General features: G+C 40.5%; 1 protein-coding gene across 1 annotated transcript in view; it reads right to left on the reverse strand.

Moving 5' to 3' along the window:
- pacrg (PARK2 co-regulated) overlaps window positions 1-27,664 on the reverse strand; it is a 166,735-nt gene extending 139,071 nt beyond the window's left edge. Inside the window, exon 1 of the mRNA XM_052145400.1 lies at window positions 27,467-27,664. Coding sequence (XP_052001360.1) covers window positions 27,467-27,559 — 93 coding nt within the window. The 5' untranslated portion in view covers window positions 27,560-27,664. The remainder of the gene's footprint in view (window positions 1-27,466) is intronic.
- Between the last annotated feature and the right edge of the window lie 296 nt (window positions 27,665-27,960).

Raw genomic sequence — 27,960 nt, forward strand, 5'->3', positions numbered from 1 at the left:
TGATTTCTATTAATTGTTTTAGTTGTAAACAACTTGGTTTCGCATTGTTGTTAATGAAGGTGACTCAAATCTCTCTCTCCCTCTCTCACAGTACACATTCCACTGACAATATCATTCAATTACTGATTGTGTATGTTTGTGTGTGCGTATGTGTGTGTGGTTGGTGACTCACCAGGTTTAGCAGAAAAAACAAAGGCAGTCTGATTAGGTCATACTGCATACAACTGCTGCAGGCAACTAAATTACCTCCTTTTATTCACAGAGCATTCACTTCCACACACACTCATATACTCAGTCATCCACCCACTGACACACACACACACCCTAAAGGGAAGGTCCCAAAGTAAAGTAACCCAGAGCCAAACAATCAAATCCAAGGTTGTGATGGCTCAAATTAAACTCTCCAATTCTCCAACAGTATTGCATTCTGACGCTGAGCAATAGAAGTGTGTTTAAAAGCACACAGATTGATCCATCTATCCATCTATGCTAAACTACTGTTTACAAGTAAATGGGGAAAAATATGTGCAAGCTGATATGGTGGTATTGTTCATAAACCTAAAGGCTTTTCATTCTTTTTGTCACTTTCTCTGCTGCACAATGATCCCATTTAAAAGAGACAGAAGGACATTATATAACGTTTTTGCTGCAAGTGTGAGATCTTAAATGAGAAAAACAGCCTTCTGTGATGGTGATAAAACTCTGAAATAACACCTCTATCAATGGTTTGTAAAGATTTCTGATTTGACTTTTAATTTTGACTTTCCTCTGTGATATGTTGAAATGTACATACAAATATAATAATGTTCAAGATATAATCTATTTGTCCAGAATACTGTAAATAAAGCAATTGTTATGGCATTTATCTATCAACTTGTAAGCAAATGACTTACTGATTTATTAGAAGCTCATTTTAAAATACCTTTCTTTTCCTCTCCCTCTCTTTCACTTTCTAGGGAGAATAGAAAATATGCAAATAAAAGAAGGGAATTTGTCGCAATCAGGGGAGCTGGATTCTAAAGTGATGTTTAGAGCTTAATGTAAAACTCTCCCCCGCTGGTAGCCTGCTGAATACTAGTCAGTGTGTTGCCCCTGTGAAGAGACTGAGCTCAACTGATTCACTTCTGATTCAGATGAAAAATGACAAGCACTCACTGCTGAGAACAAAGAGAACAAGATATGAAACAAACAACATGTATTCAATTTTGGAAGAGACAGAGGGAAAAAAATGTGAAAGCGGTCACAGCACTGAATTTATTTAGAGTGCAGCCCTCATTTTTTACAAAACCAAAATAATTGCATTTTGACTTTAGCTCAGTTCGACAAGGCAACATATTGTACTATAGAGCAGCTTCTAATCTGAACATACCTGACAATATAATTTCCTTATCTCTGAATTTGTTTTTCTAAATTGTTATAATAACCACAAATGCTCAAATACAGGAATGGGTTGTTGGGGGTGGGGGAATCAGCGTTTATACTTTCCCAGTAAAACACTCTAACCATAATCTTATAATCCTATAAGTACCACATTTGCTTAAAAAAATTCAAAAATGTATGTCGTTCCAATTTGGCCCCGCCCACACAAATACACATTTTTGCTGAAAAGCCTTTCAAAGTTAAGACTTTTTAAAATGCTGTTTTTCGTGATGCATGTGTACAGGTGAATCTGAGATTTTGCAGTTTTCTGTATTTGTGTGGACAAGGTCTTAGTCTTGGAGAGAGCATTTTCTCCACACAGACATGAGCTTACCACACAGTACACTACTGTCAGAATTTAACCAGGACTCAGGGGAAAAGCGGCAACGAAAGTAATAAAAATACCCAAGATATTTGAAACGTGGGTAAAAAGGTGCCCCATCAGGAAATCTTCTCATTTTTATCTTTTAAACAGGTTATTTCATAATATTTATTATAGGTCTTTTCTATTAAGCTGTACCACTTTATGTTTTATGATGACTTAGTGCCTCTTAGTTATGGGAAGTCAGATTATTTTATGCAAACACGTTCTTTCGGACAGTTTGTTTCAATGAACCAGTTCAAAAAATGATTCAACAGTTCTTTTACGTCATCACGTGATGATGACGTCACGAGTGTGTAATGCTATCAACCCGGTGTCATGGAATACACGATCAAACTAGTGCTGTCGGAATTAACACGTTAATCGCGTGCGATTCATTTAAAAACTTTAACATTAATTGATCTTAATCGTGATTAACGCATTTACCATTAATACAGCATAAACACTGGTTGGGGGGGCGGAACCTTTGTAATGGGTCCACCTGGAGCCTTACAGTGACAGATACATAGGGTGACCAGATTCCTGCTTGTGGAAAGCAGGATAGCCCCCTCCCAGCAAAAATGAAATTGACGTATCCTTACCTATGCGCAGATCAATGTAGAATCAATGAAGTAGAGGGTGCATTCACATTTGTAAATGTTGTCACCTTGTACTTTTCACTGGAAGCAGTTTTTCTCAGCGTGCGCTTCTCTTCAAGAGTTTATCGTAAAATGCAGAGCAGTCCAGTCCAAAATTAAGACATATGGAAAGCATTGCCTTCATGACTGTTTATCGAAATTTATCCGGTGTCCATGCTGTGATCATTAATGAGAACACAAGCTCCACAGATAGATGTCTCAGGCAGGAATAAAACAAACTTTATGACTTTGGCTAAGACTCTGAAGTTGATATTCTTGCTCTCCAGCTCACGAAAAACGTCCATCTCTCAGACACGGCCTTCATGTTCACGTTACACTCAGTGATGCGACAAGTAACAATGTTTTTCATGCAAGCCCACTCATAAAAGAGCGTGGTTTCGTCAATCAAACTGAGAGTGGGGATTCTGGAGTAGAAGTGTGCAAGGTTTGCTCTAAATGTCTTTCCACTCTTGGAAGTCTCTTAGTAGGGCCCACTCATGTTTTTCTGTGTTCTCCATTGAGCAGATCTAATTTGGAGGTAATCCAATTATGCTGAATAAAAGTTTCTCACTGCACAAAAGAAATCATCTGCTTGCATGTCACCAGCTTCAAACAAGCCATCCAACTGCTTTTTAATGTCAGAGGGTATGAATGATTCCTTCAGCATGGCCTGCAAGACTTTTCTCATGTCATGAATGTGCAAATATAGATGAAAAATAATATTTTTGATAATAATGTTTGTATTGTTTCCTGTAAAACTATCTAAAAATCCTTAAAACAAGATCAGTTAGATTAATCTTAAAAAATCTACAAGTGCTGAAAAAGTAATCCAAAGTATTTAGGATATGTTACTGACATTGAGTAATTGAATATGTAACAAATTACATTTTACAGCATGTATTCTGTACTCTGTAGTGGAACACATGGAGTTCAAAATGACACTTGATGCTGGCGTTGCTGCACTGTCGCAAATCATGAGTGCAGCTTTACGATTGCTGTAGGAAAGCGGATAGCCACAGTCTAAACTAAGCCTATGGAGACTAAAGCCATCTTTATACAGTAAAGGTGGCACAGAAGCTGCATCAGAAGTGGCAATAAGATACATTATCACAGAGCATGAATAAATGGATTTACACAGCAGTTGCAAATGCATAAATAATATTATGAGGTGAATATTTTAAATGTATATAGACAATATAGAAATATGAATGAATACTCAACCTACGGGGACTAATTATTTCAATAAGTCAACCTCCCATTTAGACTTTGGGAAAAGTTTAAATTAATATGAACTGATGCATTCCTATTTTTATACTGTGGAAGGTTTTGTTGGAAAATATTAATAAAGCATTATGTTGTTACATATTGTTTTGTTTTCATTCCTAAGATGGAAATAAATGCATTTTGACATGAAAGTAAGTATATATGGTGTCAAATTTCAGCATTTTCAAAATCTCTGATTAATCGCGATTAACTATAAAAAAACATGTGATTAATCACAAATAAAATTGTATTTGACTGACAGCACTATATAAAACACATTCAAATAAAGCCATATGTGAATGCATATTGCTGATTATTATATTTTAATCAATGAATCAATGTTATAATAATAAATGTGTTTAGTGTTTCATTCAGTGATCCTGCAGCTCAAATACGACTGACAACTAGTGATTACATCTTGGATAAGTTTCCTACATTCAAATGTTGCACCTAAAGCACCAAATACTGATGTACAAATGTTGACGTTAAATTTCTAAAGCATATAAATTTCTTGACTGAAAGGTTTTTGCATGTTTTAATAAAAATGACTTATCGCCACCTACTGGGCAGAGAGAAGAATTTATGGCAAAAACTGGCCTGTAAAAACTGCATTTTGGTGCTTCAAAATGTTGGTACCCATTCACTTGCATTGTGTGGACCTACAGAGCTGATATTTTCTAAAAAATATTCTTTTGTGTTCAGCAGAAGAAAGAAAGTCATACACATCTGGGATGGCATGAAGGTGAGAAAATGAAGAGAGAATTTGAATTTTTGGGTGAACAATGCCTTTAATATCAGAAATCAAAACTGGACAATGATTTACTAACTGACACGTCTAGATCTTTGTCAGGTCTAAATACACGTTTGTAATTTTGGTCAACCATCATTACGAAAAGATAATTTTTTCTTTGGGCAACTGTTTCACATTATTATAAAAAAAGAGCTAATATAATAATAATGTTAATTAATTAATTCAGCCATCTAAATACTCTTTTGTTAATTTCACTGAACTGCTTATCTGGGGTTTTTGCTTGAGTAATCACAACAATTAACGGCCGAGGACCAACATCTGAAAAAACCTAATCATCAAATCTACTGTATCTGCTAGTGTTGTAGCCAATCCTTTGTGATTAATATATAACCCAGCCTGACACTACTGTTTTTTGTAATAAAGGCCTTGAGTAAAGCCTGAATCTATAAGTAGGTGATTAGTAAGTTCACTCTATATGCACTCTGCGCTCAGGCTCTACTGGGTAACTGACCCCAGAAACTCCAAATTATAAAAGATAACCATAAAGATAATATGACCAAACCTGCTTATCGCCTGATCTCTCTCTCTCTCTCTCTCTCTCTCTCTCTCTCTCTCTCTCTTTTCGAGTACTAACTTCAAATGTCTTTGGATTACCCTCAGGCTTTTAAAGGCATCCACCCACCACTTCAGTGGAAGAGGAAAAAACAATTAAGTGTGCAACAGAACCCTGCCGAACTCTGACAAAACATACTCAACTAATCAAAGTAGACAATTTATTTTATAAGAGAGGAGAGGGATTTTGGCTTAGAAGTACATACAAAGACTCCACTTCAGAAGAGAAATCCTGCACAGTTAATGTGTTCAAAACACACTAAAAGATTAAAAGAAACTGAAACATTAAGGGAAAGGTTATAAATAAAAAATATTCCTTCACAGAAAAGATATTAAGTGACAGAAGTTCACAAAATAATTAGTTGGTGTTATTCTTTTTTGTTGTTGCCTGGTAGTTTTCGCTGATTTAAGTTAAAAACTGTGTGGGTCAGTGTGGTGCAGTTGTAACAGATCTGGGCTGGAATATAAAAGGTTGTAGGTTTAAACCTCACACCGGGATCAAACCATGAGCCACTGTCACTGTGCTCTTAGCAACACACTTAACCCCAGGTTTCTCCACAAGGGGTTTTCCTGTAATAAGTGTAATGAAACAATGTGTCCTAACCAAATGTGATGCAATAAATTGAAAAGTAAGCAATTGTTTAAATGTTTTGGACCAAAGCATTAAACAGCAAGTATGCCAATGGCAAGCAACGCTGAAAACAACATTTGTTGATCACTTGGTTTCTATTACTGCTGTTATGATGGGTAGCCAGTGAAATCTAATTGGTCCAAAATCATGATTCTCATACCTGTGTATCAAATAAACTGATGTTAACATCAAATATCTTCTGATTGGCAGTGATTGTTTCTAATCGCACAGTAGTTCCAGTGTGGACAGACAAATTGCTTATCACTGGAAACTTCTCGCATTTCACCTAGTTAGGTTAGTGAAAAAGCTATACTATGTATGCCAACAAGCTTGATTTTTGTGTGTTACTGCATTCCAAAATGTGTCAGACAAAAAACGAGAGCATGATGCATACTCAACGCTGCTGCAAGGTCACTATAGCGGACATTAGTATACTGACATCTTGTACGGTGAGTTTTCTCTTTCAAGCCAATTACTGTTATGGTGGAGCAACAGTTTGAAGAGAATATTTTTTAGCAAGTAAGTTAAAGTCAGTATATTTACAATAACTTAACAGAATAATAACACATTCAGTGTAATAGCACAGGCTTTTATGGTAACTCTATCACCCCTTTGAGAACTGTGGTTTGTTACCACCACATTAACACAAGTACGCACATTAAGCACATTCAACTGGACCATGCATTGGTAATACGTTGGCCATGCGCATATGTACATGTACTTGTGTAAAGTATGTTTATGAAAAAAGCATATGCCATGTGGCTACTTGCTTACAATAAAAAAGGCAGGAGAACTGGATTAGTTGGAAGAATCACAATGCAACAAAATACATACTGAAAATGATAACAGCTCTCAGCTCTCATTACTTACATGTCTATGTTTATAAGCTTTCAGGAATCAAAACAGCCTGAGATCTAAGGGACATCTTTACCTGATACAAATCATTCCAGGCCTCAGATAGGCCACCCATTTCAAAAGGCCAGGTCAACATAATAGTGACATATTTGTTATGGATTTAAAGAAGAACGTCAGAGAAAGGACACCATGCTGCATATTGGCATTAGGTGATATAGACTTTTCCAGGGTGTATTGATTTCCTTCCTACCTTGTCTCCTCATGTGCTAAGAGCATATTGGCAGTCACAAGGCATTGAGCTGAATGAGAGTTCATGACACATGGTTCACCCTCTGGCTATGACCCTGAGACACAGCCAAGGGCGCTATCTGTCATCTCAAAATGATTTCACTGGCTGATTAATCCTCACATATCCATCTAAAGCGACAGGCTCTCTAAAACTCTTTTACTCTGCATTCCCATTTGCTCATTATAGTTTTATTACCGCTCAGTCATACTGTAGTTCTATTTCGAAAAAGCTATTTTTTTCCTCAAGAATCATATTTGTCATCAAACCTAGCAAATGGAGACTTTAGTGTTTTATTTTTTAACTCTCCAACTTAAAGAAAAGTTGATGCTGACATTCTCCCTTCCTGCCAAATGGTTGTAAGTCGTCTTATCTCCAGAGTGGCTAGCATATGTTACGTATTAATTGTCTTTTGTCTGCCTTGCGCTAACCGCTATTGATAATCACCCTTTCCTAAGACTGCTGTCCATAAAGACACCGAATTTATCCCAATCATGGGTCACAGATGCTAGCCAACAGCTTTATCTGAGTTGTGCACAAACTGTCACCATTTCCTTTCTGTGTAGCTATCACTCATGTTGGTCTCGTCCTGGCATCACCATCGCACTCACTAAGACATTAAATCTGTAATATCTCAAATTCATTGTAATTTTACTCAAACAAAGGCCAGTTTATTGATAATTATTGGCGAAGTTAGAATGCCAATCCTGCATATGTTTGGATGCACTAGCTCTTTCTTTTATAGAAAATGATCAGCCTGAATGTTTTATGTTATATATTTAATTTTTACTTTTTGCCTTTATAATATAGGATAGTGGAGAGCAAGACTGGAAATGACAGGGGAGAAGAGGAGAGGGACCAAGAGCAGTAGGAAAGGACCTCGAGCTGTTGCCCATGATGCATTTACACTATATGTTGGACAACCCACAAGACTACAGCTCTTATGGTAATTTCTGACCCAGGACAGGTAAAAAAAATTCTAAATACAGCATCATTTTTTTTTTCTATATATATAATTTGTATTATTTCTTTCACACATTCAACATAAAACAAATAAGAACAGTAATTGACAGGACAATAAATTTTTATTTTTTTTTTAAATAGCGCCCTTTTTTTTTTTTGTTTTTTTGGATAGATTACCAAGAGGGTAGAGAAGGAAGGCTGTGTGTGTGTGTGTGTGTGTGTGTGTGTGTGTGTGTGTGTGTGTGTGTGTGTGTGTGTGTGTGTGTGTGTGTGTGTGTGTGTGCGCTAGAATGGACATTACCATGCGTGTAAGTTTGTGTATGATTGAGTATTTTGTATTGAAATGTTGGAATCAGCAGGATTGGTATAGTATGAATTGTTGTAATTAAAGTACTGTGTCCTAGTTATAAGAGGGAATGGGTTGGGTTGGGTCAGGCTCAACGGACCTTTCCTCTGACTGCTCCAGCCCTCACCGGGGCCAAGGAGCATATTAATCCTAGGAGATGGGGGAGTGAGGCTTCGAACGCGTGGGGGTGGGGGTGGGGGGTTTGGGGGCTGGGGACCTGATCCAGAGGCACACAGTGCCAGAACCCCTCTCCACTTCTGCTCTCCTCTGTCCCCGCCGTCAGTTGCTATTCTATTGACGGGCCAGCTCATCTACCCACCTCACTATCCCTGTGTTATGTCTTCTAGGGTCTAAATTAAGTCTAAGTGCATTAAAAGAGGTGCGGCGCAAGGGGTAGAACTTATTCAGAACCACCTCAAGCACCACCAATTTCCCTACCTATTGACTGATTGTGTGATTAAGTGAATGATACGAGATGCATTAAAAAGAAGTGGGGGGGGGCAACAGTGCAGGACCTCTTCTGGCCCTCCACTCAGCACACCCTAATTCTTAAGTAGGAGTGTGAATGTTAGCCATCTAACATGAGGAGCATTAAAAAGTGAGGTGCACAGAGTAGAGCCGGCCCCAGCAGTTGCAGTGGAGGAGGAGGTCTGTGGAGGCACGATGAAGAGGGGAGGCATATTCTCCCTCAGGGTAAACACCCCCCCCCCCCCCCACACACACACACACACACACAAGGGAGCCAGTCTCAGGCCCTTGGAGGCAAATGCAGCACAGAGTAAAATTGCAGGTTGGCGGTGAGCCATTCTGGAGAGAAGATATAGGTGAGCGTTTTGAGGCTTGTAGTAGAGGGTGAAAGAGTTATCCACATCCTGCTGATTTGTCCCTAATGCTGTAAATATGTAATGTTGTGAGAGATGAGTTATCTAAGTGGTGAAGGGGTATGGCAGACGATAATAAAGCAGGTTTGCTAAGGTTGATGATTAATAAATGAAATCGCGAAAACTGAATCTCGGGCAAAGGGGCCAGCGGAGCTAAGAATTTAGAAATTTGGACAGTACTAGCCAAGTGGATGGGGAATCATTTGAGTTCTTTCTAGAGGGGTTATTTGATATTTCTATTGAGATGTGATCCAAAAGTAAGTTTTTCTAAATAGTGATATCGATTTTGTTTTTTGTTTTCCAATTCATGAAGATGGTTTTCTTGGCGACAACTAGCGCGACCAGCAGAATTTTACTGTTCATGTGATTCAGGTTGATTGTGGAGATGTCTCCAAGTAGACAGAGAGATGGGGACGATGGGATGGGGCAGCCGAAAAAGGCAGATAAAATCCTTGTAACCTTTTCCCAGAGTTATTTTATAGGGGTGCAGTGCCAAAGTGCATGAATATATGTGTCCCTGCAGTTTTGAGTGCAGTGTGGACAGATGTCTGAGGTGGAGCCCATATGAAATAATTTCCGTCCAGTGAGGTGAGTCCTGCGGATAGTCTTGTATTGTATTGGCTGTAAGTTAGTATTTTTGGTCACGAGAAAAGTATTTTTGCAGACTTGAGTCCAGAAATCGGCATCAGTGTGAATAGATAAATCCGATTCCCAGTTAGCAGTGGGGAGACTTATGATAATGTCGGTTTGTATCACTATTTTGTAGATTTGGGATAGTAGTTTTTTGGAGGATGGAATATTAATTAGTTGTGAGATAGTTGGAGCGACTTCTAAATTGACCATTGGAGTGTTAGTGGTTGGTTTAATTAATGATTTAATTAATTATTTAATCTGTAGGTATCGTAGGAATTGTTTGTCGGTGATGCCAAATTTCTGGACCAAGTCCTCAAATGTAGCGAAATTGCCATTGACGAAAATATGTTGCAGGTGAGTAATACCTTTATCTTTCCAGGAATTGAAGTTAAGTGTTTTATTATTGCAAGTGAAATCAGGGTTATTCCAAATTGGGGTGAGTTTCAGATGCGAAATTGTCTGGGTTTTAAAAAAGGTTTTAAATTTTAATTGTCTGGGTAAAAAAAGGCAGGTCTGCGATCTGAATGTTATCACATATATTTTGTTCCAAGTCTAGCCAGGTGATATCGGATTGGTTGGGGTGAGTCCATCTGTGTACATATTGCAGATGATTTGCCAAACAGTATAATGCAAAATTTGGTGCTTCTAATCCTCCTAGGCTCTTAGATTTCTGAAGGGTGGATAATTTTATTCCTGGAGTCTTATTTTTCCAATAGAATTTTGTAATTGCTGAATCTAGGGATTTAAACCAGGCGGTGGTTGGTTGTATTGGGGTCATTGAAAGTAGATAGATTACTTTGGGTAATATTGTCATTTTGATTGTGGCTATCCTGCCCATGATGGAAAGTGGTAGGTTTACCCAGCAATGGAGGTCTTCCTGAATTGATTTTAGAAGTGGGGTGAAATTTAATGTAAATAGATCTGACAGCCTGGGGGAAACTCTTACACCCAGGTAAGTGATACTATCCGTGCATAAGGGTATAGGTAATGTGATGGCTGCAACATCCCAGCTTTTGGGTTGTAGTGGGAGAACAGATGATTTATCCCAGTTAATCGAGTATTCTGATATGTTGGCAAATGAGTGTATGATTTTGATTGTTTCTTGTTTTGAACTTAGAGGATTCTCCAAAAATAGTAGTATGTCATCTGCATAGAGGCTAATTTTATGATGCATATTTTTCGTCCTGATGCCTGTAATGAGTGTGTCTTGGCGTATGGCAGCTGCTAGAGGTTCAATGAAAATAGTGAACAGTTGAGGTGATAGTGGGCATCCTTGTCTAGTCCCTCTGTGCAATGTGAAGTTTTGTGAGGATAGTCCATTAGTAGTGATAGTGGCTGTCGGTGAAGTGTATAATAGTTTAACCCATTTAATAAATGATTCCCCAAAGCCAAAAATCGCTCTAATGTGGAAAACAAGAATTTCCAATTGACTCTATCAAATGCCTTCTCGGCATCTAATGTGACAATGACTGTGTTATTTTCTTGAATTGTACATTGATGCATAATATTGAACATTCTGCGTGTATTGCTTGCGGCTAGTCTGCCTTTAACAAAACCTGTTTGATCGGGATGAATTATGGATGGAATAACCTTTTCTAATCTAATTGCTAGAGCCTTTGCCATGATTTTGGTGTCTACCTTTATTAATGAAATTGGTCTATAACTCGATGGTAGACTCGGATCCTTATTGGGTTTGAGTAGAAGCGAAACTGATGCTGTGTTAGAGGTTTCCGGAAGCCTAGAAATGAGTTTTGATTCGGTTATCATTCGGATGAAAAGTGGGGCCAAAATTAACCAAAAGTGTTTATAGAACTCGGAAGGGAAGCCATCTGGACCAGGTGCTTTATTGTTTGGCATTGAAAAAAGAGCAGCCTGAAATTCAACTTGAGATATTGTGACGCGCACAAAACGAGACAGTAACAAAGTTGAAATTCAGCTTTATTCACAGGCAGGCTGAAGTACAAAGGGGCAAATCCAGAGAAGCATAGTCAAGGGGAGCGTAAGGTCGAAGCCGGGAGATCAGAATAAAGCAAAGGGGCAAATCCAGAGAAGCGTAGTCAAGGGAAGTGTAAGGTCGAAGCCGGGAAATCAGAATACACAGAGACAAAACAAGCGAGTAGTATAAACAGGGGAAGCTAGCAAAACACTAGAGCTGGCAAAGCGAAGGGGTAAACTAAACAATAACCAACAACTGTGGGGAGAAAGGGCAGGGGTATATATAGAGGAAATGAATGGTGCAGGTGAAACTAATATTCGGGTGATTGGGCACGAGTGTGAGAGCTAGAGGGGGCGGAGTGCGCTTGTGAATTGGAGTTCGTTACAGATATTGGGGTTTCTAACTTATTTTTTTGGTCCTCGTTAATTTTAGGTAAATTAATGTTTTTGAGAAAGCGGTTAATTGTTCCTGTCTTAACCTGTGTATTAGAAATTGAGTTTGTTTGTTAATTATTTCATTGAGTTCTGATTTATATAACTCTAATTTATTCTTAGTTTCAAATGTTGGTTTAGTTATGTTAATATTTTCAAGATGTTTAATTTTTTGTTCTAAATGCGATTCTTTTTCCTGTTCTATTTTTTTTTTTGTGAACTGAGAATGATATAATAATTCCTCTAAGTACTGTTTTCCCTGTTTCCCATAGAAGAGAGGACGATAACTCCGGAGAATCATTCGTTTCTAGAAAGAATGCCCACTCTTTCTTGATGAGGGCGTCAAATTGTGAATCTTGGAGGAGAGAGGTATTAAAACGCCATCTAGGTGTTGTTTTGTGTGTACGAGTCATTGTCCAATTAATTGTGACAGGGGCGTGGTCACTAATGATAATCGGATGAATTGATGATTGAGATATATTAGAAATCATAGAGTTACTTGTGAGAAAAAAATCCAGACAGGAATATGAGTGATGGACTGGAGAGAAGAATGAGTATTCTCTACTGCTTGGGTGTTGTAAGCGCCAGCTGTCAGCAAGACCATAATCAGTCATGAATTGTTTTATTGTTGATGTGGATTGCCATATTGGTTTATTTCTTGAGTTACCAGAACGGTCTATTGCAGCATCATTTTTGGTGGAACCAAACATTATGTCTTTGTCAAGACCATCAAATCAAACTAAATAAAAAATAAAAAAAATGTATTTAGATAAAAAAATAATATTTTATTTAGATACAAAAATATTTTTGTATCAAATTGCTTAAGAGAAATAAACATTTAAACATTAATTTACCGGAGTAATTGGCACCTGTGGAGCACCTATCCCAGTAAAGGGCATATTAGACCCCGTAGTGGGGCTGGTTGCGAACTCTTCTGGTGAGTTATAGGACTAAGGAGGAAAAATATCCAGGGTCCACGATTTTGTGAACTCGACTGGGGGTAAATGCACGTTTTTGCCTCAGGGGTGGGGAAAGGTACTATACACAAGCGATACACCCAGCCAGCTGTTCCGTATTATGACTCTACCTGTTCGTACCTGACAAAACACGGGACGAAAAAGGCTCAATCCGGAGATTGTAAAATCTCGCAAAGGGTTTGGGTGTAGTGTGCTCGTATTCCCAAGGGGCGGGCATGGCCTGAGCCTGGTATGCCAGAGCAATGGCATCCACGATCCAATGGGCAGGCCTTTGTTTGGAGACAGCATTCCCTTTCCGCTGTCTGCCAAAGCAGACAAAGAGCTGCTCAGAGCATCTAAAGATCTGCATGTGATCCAAATAGGAGCGCAAAGCATGCACCGGACACATTTACATTTTAATTTATGCATTTGGTAGATGCTTTTATCCAAAGCGACTTACAAAGCCCTTATTACAGGGACAATCCCCCTGGAGCAACCTGGAATTAAGTGCCTTGCTCAAGGACACAATGGTGGTGGCTGTGGGGATCGAACCGACAACCTTCTGCTTAACAGTTTAGTGCTTTAGCCCACTACGCCACCACCACTCCACACAGCAACAGCAGGGCTGGGTCTGCCTCCTCCCGGGGCAGTGCTTGCAGGCTCACCACCTGATCCCTGAAGGGGGTCATGGGAATCTTGGGCACATAGCCCGGCCGGGGTCTCAGGATGACATGAGAATCTGCTGGATCGAACTCCAGGCAAGTATCGCTGACAGAAAATGCTTGCAGGTCCCCAACCCTCTTGATGGAGGTAAGCGCTATCAGGAGGGCCATCTTCAAGAAGAGGGCTTTCAGCTCAACTGACTCTTGCGGCTAAAAGGGGGCTCCCTGAAGGCCCAGGAGGACCATGGAGAGATCCCATGAGGGGAAGAGGCATGGCCTGGGAGGATTCAGCCTACGGGTGCCTCTGAGGAACCTGATGTTCAGGTTGTGCCTCCCTAGGGACTTACCGTCCACTGTGTAATGGTGGGCCACTATAGCGGCTACATATACCTTCAAGTTATAGGGGGACAGCCGCCCCTCCAGCCTCTCCGGCAGGAAGGAAAGCACTGACCCGACTGCGCATCTCTGGGGGTCTTCAGCTTGGGAAGAACACCAATTTGCGAACAAATGCGACTTCAGGGCATAAATCTGCCTGATAGAGGGAGCTCTGGCTTGAGTGATCATGTCTACGACTGCTGGTGGTGGACCACTTAGATCATCTGCCCAAGGGCCAGACGTGGAGGTTCCAGATGTCTGGGCGCGGATGCCACATGGTGCCCCATTCCTGAGAAAGAAGGTCCTTACTCAGGGGAATCTGCCAGGGAGGTGCTATCATGAGGAGCATGAGGTCTGAGAACCAAGTCTGGGTTGGCCAATATCGGGCCACAAGGGTGAATCTTTCACACGGTGGCCCAGCCCAGTTTGGAGGCGTCTGTGGTGACTTGCTGTAGGGGAAGTACTGCCCATAGAAACACAAGGTCTGTCCAAGAGTGGCAGCAGAGTGGCATCATAGCTACGCGATGTTTTCCATGGGATTCAAGTCTGAAGTCAGTGCTGAAGTGGTCTCATATGCATCAACCCGAGCAGCATGACTGCAGCTGAGGAAGCCCTATAACCCAGGAGCCTCTGAAAGGGTTTCAGTTGAACAGCTGTCCTCTGCCTGAATGACTTCAGTTCAGCACTGACTGTGTGCGCTAAATTGAGAACAAGTCTAACTCAATGCCAAGAAACGAAATGCTCTGAACCGGGGAGAGCTTGCTCTTTTGCCAGTTGACAAGAAGCCCTAGACGGCTGAGCTGCCTGAGCACTAAATCGCTGTGCATGCACAGCAAGTCTCGAGAGTGTCCTAGCATCAGCCAGTCGTCGAGGTAGTTGAGTATGTGGATGCCCACTTCCCTTAATGGGGCAAGAGCTGCCTCTGAAACTTTTGTGAAGATGTGAGGGAACAGGGACAGGCCAAAGGGGAGGACCTTGTAATGATATGCCTAACCGTCAAAAGAAAACCGTAGGAAGGGTCTGTGTTGAGGTAGAACCGAGACGTGAAAGTACGTGCCCTTCAGGTCTACCGCCCCGAACCAATCTTGATGCCGAACGCACGTCAAAATGTGTTTCTGCATCATCATCTTGAACGGAAGTCTGTGTAAGACCCGGTTCAGAACTCGCCTTTCTTTGGCAAGATGAAGTAAGGTCTGTAGAACCCTTTCCCCAGGGGCGATGTGGCCTGTCCAGCGGCACTATAGGCTTTGGTCAATGCATTTACTGTTAATACAACATAATCATAAATGTTGGGCAGGGCAGAACCTTTGTCATTTGTCTGAAGGGAGTCATTACACTGACACACACACACACACACACACACACACACACACACACACACACACACACACACACACACACAAGAACCCTTATACCAAGGTGAGCCTGTAAAATAATACATCAATTATGTAAGAAAATAAATGTTCTCGATTATTTATCTTGATTAAACATTTTGGATGGTTTATACATATTTTATTTATAATTTTTCCTTCACCTGTAATTGTCTTTATGATTGAATTCATAAATTTTTTATCATATTGAACAATTTATATGGAAAAACTCCACAGTTTACCACCATTTGTGGACTTTTCAGATGGTCCCTTACCACACCTTCCACAGCATTAGCACGTTTTATCAAAATGTGTGGACTTTTTAGACGGTGCCTTACCCAAGTATGCAAATTTTCAAATTTAATATCAACGTTAAATTGCCGATCTTAAATACTGGACAAATAATTTTATCTTTAAATAGGGGACAATCCCATATTTTACAGGACAGGTGCCAACCCTAATTGCTGTAGGAAAATGGATAGCCACAAGCTGCATTTCCATCCAACTATTTTTATACACATTTTGAAAATGGGCATTAGAAATCGGTTGATGTTAATTAAAATGTGCAATAAAGTTATTGAAATGGCTTATTCACATGAACGATGACAGGTCATGACCATTTGTAAAGAGCAATGGCGATGTGCTCATCGGATGGTAGCCTCTAGGTGTGCGAGAGCTTGACGTGACTGGCTCAATGAAAGGCCTGACTATGGCTCACAATTCTTCAAATGTAGCCCTGGTTAGTGTGTCCTCTAGAACCAACAGAACTGTTTTGAGCGAGGGCAATCCCAGGTACATGAAGGCTCTCGGCAAATGGAAATAGACATTTGAGCCCTCATTATGTGAGCTATTGCACTTATTATTTCTGCAACGTCACCTGGCAGTATTTAATTAAATAATGTATAGTTGCTTTAATACAAAAAATACAACTCTCCCCGAAGTAAAGAGGTCATTCAGCTGCTTCATGACAAAAAGGCGGGCTCCCTCAAGATAATATGCTTTTACAGCAAGGAAACGTGAAATGTTTTTCATTTTGTTTAGTAAAATTTTCAGAAATGCACACTAAAAATATGAAACATTTTGATGGAAATGCAGCAACAGTCTTTTTCTTAAGTTGGAAATAAATACATTTTGACAGGAAAGAATTATAGTGTCAAATTTCAGCATTTAAAAAAAATCTGTGATTAATCACAATTAACTACAAAAATCTTCAATTAAAAATTTGCAATTACATTTTTTTTATTGACTGACAGCACTAATCATTACATTTTTAATATCGCCTACACATAGATGGCATTTTAATAGAGAAGGCATGACAGGCATGTGCTGATACAATTTACATAGGTAATTGGGTCTTCAGGATTTCCACTTTTTCTCAAAGGCACAGAAAATTTTACAGAGAGCACGAGAGTCACACACACAAACATTCTTTTGAGTTCTGCCCATTATCCATTCATCTTTAAAGCAGTTTTTCATAACAGAGAGCTTTTGGAGATGAACTATACAACAGAAAGCAGTGAAGAATCCATAGCTATCTAATTTTAAAGCAAAAAGGCATTAAGATGTTTGCGTGAATATGCAGCCTTAATCCACAGTTTCATGACGCTGTTTGAAATGTGAAATCCATAAGAAAAGTTCCAAGGGAAAGGGCGGAAAGGTGAAAAATTATGCAGGCAATAACATTTTCACTTACTATGTTTTCATTTAAGGACCTTCAGAACAGATTGTGTGACCATGATGTGTCTCAAGACAGTTTCCTAAAAATGCTGTGCTCTTGTGTGAGACACTGTAAAAAAAACTGAGATGCATATAGTGAAGACATTTTTACATAGAAAAACAATTAAAAACCAGCCCAGATGAACTCAAAAACATGTTTGGTATGAATGGCCCCTAAAGTTGTCAGTTAACTTCAGAATATTGTGGAACATAACTGTCATTACTGTCATGCCCAACCAAACACCAAGTCGCTAAACAAACTGATCAAACAAAAGCCAACATCCATGTTCGAATTCGCCTTTAGACAAGGTGGCCAGACCAGAGGCCCCATTACCTGAATGCTCTCAAGCATCTCACTTAAGGCTTTATGGGATTTACACAAGTTGCATCAATATTTAATTGTTGATAAGCAAGCTTGAGTGTCTGACTTCTCCAGCTCTGGATAAATCACAAACAAAAGGATTTTTCCTGAATGGATCATAATAACATATATCCCTCCCCGGTGCAGGTTTATTTAACCTTGTTTCTTTCTCTTTTGTCCTCCTGAAATCCCCTTCATCCCCAACATCTTCACGATGCTTGCCCCCTGGCATTGAAAGGCTGATGTTTCTCCACTTTAAGGGAGGTGAGGACCTCCACACAGAATATAAAACAGACTTACACTCCATGGCAGGATAAATGGGAGAGAAGAGGGAAATGCAAGGCCTCGTATTGATTCAGTTTCTACGGCCACAAATACCTGTCAGCATAATAAACCTGCATGCTTCAAGACTGCCAGCTAAGGCGTCAAATGGCCTTGCTGTTTTCAGCAAATCATGCTGCTCACAACACCGTTTGACTATACTGTACATCAACAACCACAGAGAAAGGACCAAAGAAAGAGAGAGAGATATTAATAGTTTAAGAGGCAGATCTCTGGTCAGTGATGTGTGTTGAAACAATGCTAAATGTCAAGGAATGTAAGTAGCTAGGTTATGGAGGGCTATTGTTTTTTTACAACCACTTCTGCTCGGTCCTAGTGAAATTTGGGAAAAGTTTTATTTTTCCCAAATCCTGTATTTTCCTTTTTCTTTTCATGTTTTTTATGTTTAAAATTTTATTTTATCATCAAAATGGTGCCTAATCAAATTAATTACTAAAACCTTTAACAAATTAAAATAGATATACTTTTCAACAAACCATTGCATTTTTTATTCAGTACAACAGCACTCTAGCTTGTGATATATTACATAATTGTATTATTATTTATTGATAAGAATTATTTATTATCATTATTATAAATAATTAGGGCTGTCGATTTAACGCGTTAATTCAGTGTGATTAATTTGACTAAAAATAATGCGTTAAAAAAATTAAAGCAATTAATTGCAATGGAATATCTTCATAAGGAAGATTCCTGAGAAATGCAAGCTTGTAGTACCACCTGTTTACTCCAGAGGGCAGTAAGTGAAACTTCAGCTGTGTGACAATGTGCAGTTTATACAGCGAAGAAAACAACCTTCAGCAGCAACACAAACATGTGTTAAATTCTTGCGTTCAAAACACTTGATGGAGTGCAAATGCCAACTAAGTGATCTCAAGATGTGTTCTAAGTATTAAACTATATTTAACTTTACACAGTGACCTAAAAATGTATGTTTATGACGCAACACACCCGAGATGCTACACAAGCATGTCTGACACAGGTGTGCATTGATGGGTCCTTAAACAAGCCCTCATAATAAATCTCCAACTGATTGACAAATTCACTTGTGAAATGGATTGCTGTGAACTTTGTGCCAATGATTGACTTATGATCAATAATATGGTAATAAACAATACATTGTATTCTAAAGCCGCTTTTTGTATTGTCTTATCAATGATTAACTCTTCTGCCATAAGAATGTAATGCATTTGAATGATCTGAATATGTTTTTATTTTATATAATAAAAATAAATATTTTTTTAATATTTAAAGATAACTATGTATCATTATTTCATCATTATATATTGAATTATTGTTATATGAGGGACTTTCTCATCAAATATTTGTATATGCAATTAATCGGGACACCATGTAATTAATTCAATTACAAATTTTAATCGATTGACAGCCCTATTAATAGTACTACAGTGAATATTACATTTTACCATACAGTTCTTAAATGTTACACATCTAGTTGTAACGTGTATTTGTTTTAAGCTTCACACCTCGGGATAAGCTGTTTGCTAAACAGCCCCCTGAAATCATTAAAGGGGTCATATAATGCCATTTTTGTACAAGTTAATATGAATCTTTAGGGTCTAAATGAAAACTTTGTAATATACTTTTATTAAAAATTTTACCTGTTCAAAAACAGCTCTGTTTTCAGCACGCCGTTTCAGAGCATATGACTTTAAATGATAATGAGCTTTGGTCACCCCGCCCCTCCGTTCTGGAGTTATTCTCCGTATAACTGTTTTTTTGACATTACTTCTTAATCAGTAACATACAAGTAAACCAGGTGTAACTTAGTGTTACCATGTTATCTTGGTATCATGTCATCTCAGCATGCAGTGTTGTGGAGGCACTTTTCAGCAATATCTCCCGGGTTGGGATTCCGAAATAAATCCTCGACCAAGGCACAACATTTATGTCACAATCACTATGCATACTTTACGAATTGCTGGGGATTCAATCGATTTATTACCTGCAAACTGAAGGGCTGGTGGAACAATTTAATCGAACCCTGAAAAAAAATATTTGCAAGTTGTTCTGGTTCCTAAGAGTGATGGGTCAGAATAGCAGGCTGGACATTGCACGGGCCTGAGTCAGCCGGTGGGGATATGTGGAGCTAGATGTGGCCATGTATCTGTCATTGGGGAGAGAGGAAGCAGTAAGGACCATCACCTGGTACTGATGCTTAACACACGTCTCATAACAGTGATGACAGAGACGGGTCTAAAAAGGGTGCTGAGAACACCGGAGAGACAGAGGGAGTCAGCGACAGAGAAACACGAAGTTGTGAAGCTGAAGTGTGTATTTATTGTGAAGCTGAAAAGCCAAAACTCTGATTGTGAAGCTGAAAACGCTGAATAAAAAGCTGACTTACCTGGACTGCCACCGTACTTCCTGCTTCCTTCTTGCTGGAATGTTTACAGTAAGTTTCAAAATGTATTTTTTTGGTGAACTAGTTCTTATTTTTTTAATACAGCTTTACAATATTTTACCATCCAAGAACTGTTTAATTGTGACTAATTAACAACTCTGTGTCCTTAAAGATACAATTTTTTGAAAAATGCATATAGTCCAAATTGTATTCACATCCTCATAGCTGGTCAGTGAACAAAAAAAATCAGCTGTTTGGCTTTAGGGAAATGACTGAACCGGTTGTCACGCTGATGTGAATTGATGGCTATAACGAGGAACAGTCATAAATTAACAGACATGCCCTCAACAACACTCAGCATCTCCTGTGAGGGACCACATGGGGAAATTGAGGTCAATTTAAGCACAGGAGTGAGGCTTTAGCCATGAGTTAAGGAGGGTAATTAATTAGCCACATGCAGATGCTGAACAGCCTCATTAGTGAAGCACTGTGGGGTAAAGGCCTTGTGTTTTTTTTGTGCATGCACCTGAATGCCAATACCTTTATGTGCGTTTATCCCCTGGACACTGTTAAAAGTTAATAATTTTGAACAATCCATATTGTAAAATAACTCATCTTGTGGCAGTGTGGCAGTAACAGAATCAGCTGTTATTAAAGGATAGTTCACCTAACACTGACAATCCTGTCATCATTACTCACACTCATGAGTAATCAATTACTTTTCTTTTCTTTTATGGAACACAAAAAGAGATGTAAGGCAGAATGTTAGGGAATGGCAGCCTCAGTCACCATTCACTTTCACTGTATGGATAAAGAGCAGTGTCAAAGTTCTTAAAGAATTCTCATCTTGTGTTCCACGAAAGTAAGAAAATCATCTATGTTTGGAATGACGTGAGTGTGAGTACATCATGAAAGAATTGTGATTTTGGGTGAACTATCTTATATCATTTTTGGAGGATTTAAAGGCAGAAATGTGAAGCTTATATTTTTTATGAAAGTTCTTGCATTATTCTTCTATTAAAACTCATGTATTATTTGAGCTGTAACGTTGAACATAAATTGTCATTTTTACAGTCATTTTAGGGTTTGTTGACATTAAATTGCAATGAAGTTGTAAAATTGGCTTTAACTTTACACAGAAAAGGTTAGTAAGCAATTTTTCTCACAATAAAATCATGTTAACATGCATATTAATTATGTCTTGTGGCAATACGTTTGAAACAGAGAGTATTTTAATGTTTACAGATTGGCCCCCATTCACTTCCATTGTAAGTGTCTCAACCAAGACTTCCTTTTTTAAGAAAAGGAGGGATGAGTCAAAATTATTTTTTTGGTAATCAATATTATGCCACAGATGCTATCAATTGAGTTTAACTTCTATTAAACCTGAAATATTCTTTTAAGTGGGTAGAGTTAGCTGCAGTCTAATCTGTCAGATTATTTATTTAAATCCATCAGTCTTTATTAATTTACATACTCTAAATATTAAGGAATAACCTAATGTTTACAAATGCTGCTCTAATCTATGGCACAGTTTAAACTGTATCTTAAATTTAAAAATGTCATTTTCAATAGACTGATAAGAGCTGCCAGTTTAAACTGATGGGCTTTTATGCTTTTTATGGGCATCTAATACATCATCATTTCTGGTGAACTCTCAGACGCTTCGAAGAGACAAGCCCATTTTGGGCAATTATACCACAGTCTGCACTGATGAGGGTGATGTCGTGGGCCATGAAAAGTATGAGAAACTGTCAGCTATGTGATGAAAAACAGGATCAACACTGGGTTGAAATAAACGTGTAAAGAATGCAGGAACTGCAGTGACAAATGTTTGTTGTGCAGATGCTGTTATGAGTGAAAAGAAACTAATGTAGCACATGAGATTGAAACCATGGTTCAAAATGACTCATGGATAAAACGGCAAGAGGAGGAGTTACCCTGCCCGGAGGAAGCCCGGGGCCCCTGTCTGGAGCCAGGCCCAGATGGAGGGCTCGTCGGCGAGCGCCTGGTGGCCGGGCTTGTCACGGAGCCCGGCCGGGCACAGCCCGAAGAAGCAACGTGGAACCCCCCTCTACATCCCTTGGGCCCACCACCCATTGGAGGAACCGCAGGAGTCGGGTGCGCTGCCATATGGGCGGCAGTGAAGGCCGTGGGCCTCGACGGACCAGACCCAGGCAGCAAAGGCTTGCTCTGGGGATGTGGAATGTCACCTCACTGGGGGGGAAGGAGCCGGAACTAGTGAGGGAGGTGGAGTGTTACCAGTTGGATCTGGTGGGGCTTACATCGACGCACAGTTTTGGCTCTGGATCCGTACTCCTGGATAGGGGATGGACTCTATTCTTCTCTGGAGTTTCCCAGGGTGTGAGGCGACGGGCGGGTGTGGGGATACTCACGAGTCCCCGGCTGAGCGCCACTACGTTGGAGTTTACCCGGTGGACCGAGAGGGTCGCCTCCCTACGCCTACGGGTTGTGGGGGGGAAAACTCTGACTGTTGTCTGTGCATATGCACCGAACAGCAGTTCAGAGTATTCGGCCTTCTTGGAGACCCTGAATGGAGTCCTGAATAGGGCCCCAGTAGGGGACTCTATAGTGATGCTGGGTGACTTCAACGCACACGTCGGAAATGACAGGGACACCTGGAAAGGCGTGATTGGGAGGAACGGCCTCCCTGATCTGAACTCAAGTGGATGTTTGTTATTGGATTTCTGTGCTAGTCATGGATTATCTATAACAAACACCATGTTCGAACATAAGGATGCTCATAAGTGTACGTGGTACCAGAGCACCCTAGGCCGAAGGTCGATGATCGATTTTGTAATCGTGTCGTCGGATCTGAGGCCATATGTTTTGGACACTCGGGTAAAGAGAGGGGCAGAGCTGTCAACCGATCACCATCTGGTGGTGAGTTGGGTCAGGGGGTGGGGAAAGACTCTAGACAGACCTGGGAAGCCCAAGCGAGTAGTGCGGGTGAACTGGGAACGTTTGGAGGAGGTCCCTGTCTGCGAGATCTTCAACTCACACCTCCGGCTGAGTTTTTCAGGCATCCATGCGGAGGTTGGGGACATTGAACCGGAGTGGGCAATGTTCAAAGCTTCCATTGCCGAAGCCGCGGTGGAGAGCTGCGGCCTCAAGGTTTTAGGTGCTGCAAGGGGTGGTAACCCTCGAACACCGTGGTGGACACTGGTGGTCAGGGAAGCCGTCCGACTGAAGAAAGAGGCCTTCCGGGATTTGTTGTCCCGGAGGTCTCCGGAGGCAGTTGCAAGGTACCGACAGGCCCGAAGGGCTGCGGCCTCGGCCGTGAGGGAGGCAAAGCAGTGGGTGTGGGAAAAGTTCGGAGAAGCCATGGAGAAGGACTTTCGGTCCGCACCAAAGTGCTTCTGGAAAACCGTCCGCCACCTTAGGAGGGGGAAACGGGGAACCATTCAAGCTGTATACAGCAAAGATGGGACGCTGTTGACCTCAACCGAGGAGGTTATTGGGCGGTGGAAGGAACACTTTGAAGAACTCCTAAATCCCAATACGCCCTCTATGTTAGAGGCAGAGCCGGAGGATGATGGGGAATCAGATTCTATTTCCCTGGGGGAGGTCACTGAGGTAGTCAAACAACTCCGCAGTGGCAAAGCCCCGGGGATTGATGAGATCCGACCAGAAATGCTGAAAGCTCTGGATGTGGAGGGGTGTCATGGATGACACGCCTCTTCAACATTAGCGTGGAAATCTGGGACAGTGCCTAAGGAGTGGCAGAACGGGGTGGTGGTTCCCTCTTCAAAAGGGGGATCAGAGAGTGTGTGCCAACTACAGGGGTATCACACTTCTCAGCCTCCCTGGTAAAGTTTACTCCAAGGTGCTGGAGAGGAGGGTTCGGCCGATTGTCGAACCTCAGATTGAAGAGGAACAATGCGGTTTTAGGTCCTGGCCGTGGAGCAGCCGGACCAGATCTTTACTCTCGCAAGGATCCTGGAGGGGGCCTGGGAGTATGCCCATCCGGTCTACATGTGTTTTGTGGATCTGGAGAAGGCGTATGACCGGGTCCCCAGGAGAGACTGTGGGAGGTGCTGCTGGAGTACGGGGTGGGGGGTCCCTTCTTAGGGCGATCCAATCCCTGTAGGTCCAAAGCGAGGGCTGTGTCCGGTCCTCGGCACAAAGTCGAGTTCATTCCATGTGGGGTTGGTCTCCGCCAAGGCTGCGCTTTGTCACCAATCCTGTTTGTGATATTCATGGACAGGATATCGAGCGTAGTCGTGGTGGGGATGGTGTGCGGTTCGGTGGGCTGGGGATCTCATCGCTGCTTTTTGCAGATGATGTTGTCTTCATGTCATCATCGGTCCGTGACCTTCAGCTCTCACTGGATCAGCTTGGCAGTCGAGTGTGAAGCAGCTGGGATGAGGATTAGCACCTCTAAATCTGAGGCCATGGTTCTCAGCAGGAAACCGATGGAGTGCGTACTCCAGGTAGGGAATGAGGTTTTGCCCCAAGTGAAGGAGTTCAAGTACCTCGGGGTCTTGTTCACGAGTGAGGGACAATGGAGCGGGAGGTTGGCCGGAGAGTCGGGGCAGCAGGGGCGTATTGCACTCGCTCTATCGCACCGTTGTCACAAAAGAGAGCTGAGCCGAAAGGCAAAGCTCTCGATCTACGGTCAATTTTTGTTCCTACCCTCACCTATGGTCATGAAGGTTGGGTCATGACCCGAAAGAACTAGGTCGCGAGTACAAGCGGCCGAAATGGGCTTCCTCAGAAGGGTGGCGGGCTTCTCCCTTAGAGATAGGGTGAGGAGCTCAGTCATCCGTGAGGAGCTCGGAGTAGAGCCGCTGCTCCTTTGCATTGAAAGGAGTCACTTGAGGTGGTTTGGGCATCTGGTAAGGATGCCCCCTGGCCGCCTCCCTAGGGAGGTGTTTCAGGCACGTCCAGCTGGGAGGAGGCCTCGGGGAAGACCCAGGACTAGGTGGAGAGATTACATCTCCACACTGGCCTGGGAACGCCTCAGGGTCGCCCAGTCAGAGCTGGTTAATGTGGCTCGGGATAGGGAAGTTTGGGGCCCCCTGCTGGAGCAGCTGCCCCTCGACCCGAATTCGGATAAGCTGTTGAAGATGGATGGATGGATGGATGAGATTGAAACCTGATCATCCTAAAACAACATGGTTAAATTAGATCAGATATGAAGAGTTAAAAACATGCTTTTACACACACAATTTTTTTTTGCCCTCTTTGTGTTCTCCACTAAGACTCTATGGAGTCCAATAAGATGCAGAAAGCTATTCTTTCATTTCTCAGTATAGTTCTAGGTTGGTGCAGGTGGCCTATGGAATGCAACTGTATGATTCTGGAAGTAAAAATCCCATTCATTTATACCATAGATTAATTGATTTTCAACATTAAATTATAAACCTTTAAAGACACACCTACCATGAGCTACAAGGTTGTTCATCAATGGTATATGCTTCAGTTGAAGCCAATTGTCTGTGTTATTTCAATTTCATTTAATCATTTTTTGATGAGCACATTATCAGACACTAGGATTGTGTCCGAAAACTAGGGCAGTTTCCATGCTGCCTCAATGTCAAGTCAGTCAATGAATTAACAGAAAATGTATGAAGTAGGGATGGGCAATATGACGATACAGTTTAAGTCAGAAGTTTGCGTACACCTTAGCCAAATACATTGAAACTCAGTTTTTCACAATTCCTGACATTTAATCATAGAAAACTTTCCCTGTATTAGGTCAGTTAGGATCTCTACCTTATTTTAAGAACATGAAATGTTAGAATAATATTAGAGAGAATTAATTATTTCAGCTTTTATTTCTTTCATCACATTCCCAGTGAGTCAGTGCTGGTAATATGGCATAATGGGCATTTTCCCGGTGGGCCGATGCACTTTGGGTCCGATCAGGGGCTGGCTGGCCATCGGGAGAACTGCGCGGGAGAACTGCGCGGGAGAACTGCGCGGTGCCAAATGGGCCATGATAACATAAAATGAGCCGCCGCGTTATGCGTAAAGGACAACAAAATGGCGCCGCGAAATGCAGAAAAGAACAGTAAAATCCCAGGCCGATTTATTTTCCCAATCCAGCCCTGGTTAGAAGTTTAAATACTATGTTAGTATTTGGTAGCAAATCTTTAAATTGTTTAAATTGGGTCAACCATTTTGGGTAGCCTGTAAGTCTTTGGATAAAAGCATCTGCTAAATTTATAAATGTAATGTAAATTTAAATGCATTCATTCATAATTGTATTAAATTGTTTTGCCCAAAAAGAAAATATATTTATATCCTACAGGAAGTGTTTAAATTCTTGAAAAGATTTCATTGTATTTTTTTGTTTGTTTGTTTTGTTTTTTTTACTTATGCATTAATTTCTTTGTTCCATTCCTTTGGGAAGTTTCTTGAGGAAAGTTTATAATAATAATAATAATATTGGTCAACAAAATAGACTCAAATGTGAAATTAAGCATAATGGAAATAATAATTGAAAATCAAGTTTATTTTTTTTATTTTTTTTTTTAATTGGACTATTGTCATGTTCCAAATACAGAACAAATTATATAAGAGAAAGCATTTAATTCACTGACTGGATTATCCAAAATAGGCAGTACAATATGGTTATTTGATATAATAAAAATATTCCATTGATTTAAAAATATTTTGGTCATATCACCCACCCCTAGTATGAAGGTACCACCAAAGGAAAGACTTTAAAAAGGCACCATAATGGCATGTATACATAAACAAGCAAATATACTGCAATACTAATTTCACATGTTTAATCAAGTGATTTCAAGTGATTAATAAAAAATAAAAAAGCATATTAGTAGATGGGGTTTTACACAAAGATTGGATTCAACGTTTCTACCTTGCAATCTCTGCATAATGCCTGCAAAGGCAACTCGGGCGACCTTTTTGGCCTTTAACACAGGCACTACACAGACAGTAGCCTAGCCACAGGCACAATAAAACAGTAGAATATTAAGACACACTAGTCAATTAACATGCTAGCACATTAACGCAGAACAAAAAATATAATATATTTACACATGCTCTATGACTTCAACACGAAACTGCACGTTAACATGCACAGTCACTAGCACATTCACACATTGAGCAGCACCGCAGCAGAATACAACTCATATAATCCACATTAAATAACAAAGAGTAAAGATTGACGGTGATGTTTTATGTTTGTTGGAAATACTTCTGGCATGTATTCATCTGCGTTTATTGTCTGAGCCTCACGTCTCATTTTATTGTTAGTTTATCCATCAAATCACTTAATAAAAAACTTCAAAACATGAGAAATAAATGAACCCTGCACTCACCACTGAATTCTTCATGGTGGATTTCACTGTAAACCCCTCCGTTTTCAGCTCTCCTTTAGGCAATAGTTCAGAGGTTCTCATATTCGTACACATCGCAAACTTAACTCAGTTTCAGTTAAAAAAAGAAGAAAAGTTTAAAGAACTAAAACCGTACGGAGAACTGTTGATATCTTAGCAGTGTCGCATTGGTCCGCTCTGTTTGGGTTGTTAAGGACTCACTTGAGGACGCTTCGGTTGCTATGCAGCGTTCAAAACCCGGATGTTCATGTTGCTATGGAAACATCAAGCACTCCATAGCAGTTTATCAAACGGCATTAATAATTAAAGGGAGACGGGAAATTAAATTGTAGCAAAACTATAATTAATACCGGAAAGCATTATTATGTTCCAGTGATATATGTGAGTGCATAAGGCACATATTTTCTCAGTGCAGCTATCTTTCATTCTGCTTGTTTTTAGATTTTTTTTTCCAAACTAATCACAAATGTAAGGAT

The sequence above is a fragment of the Xyrauchen texanus genome, chromosome 16 (genome assembly GCF_025860055.1).
Source record: "Xyrauchen texanus isolate HMW12.3.18 chromosome 16, RBS_HiC_50CHRs, whole genome shotgun sequence".
NCBI lineage: Eukaryota > Metazoa > Chordata > Actinopteri > Cypriniformes > Catostomidae > Xyrauchen > Xyrauchen texanus.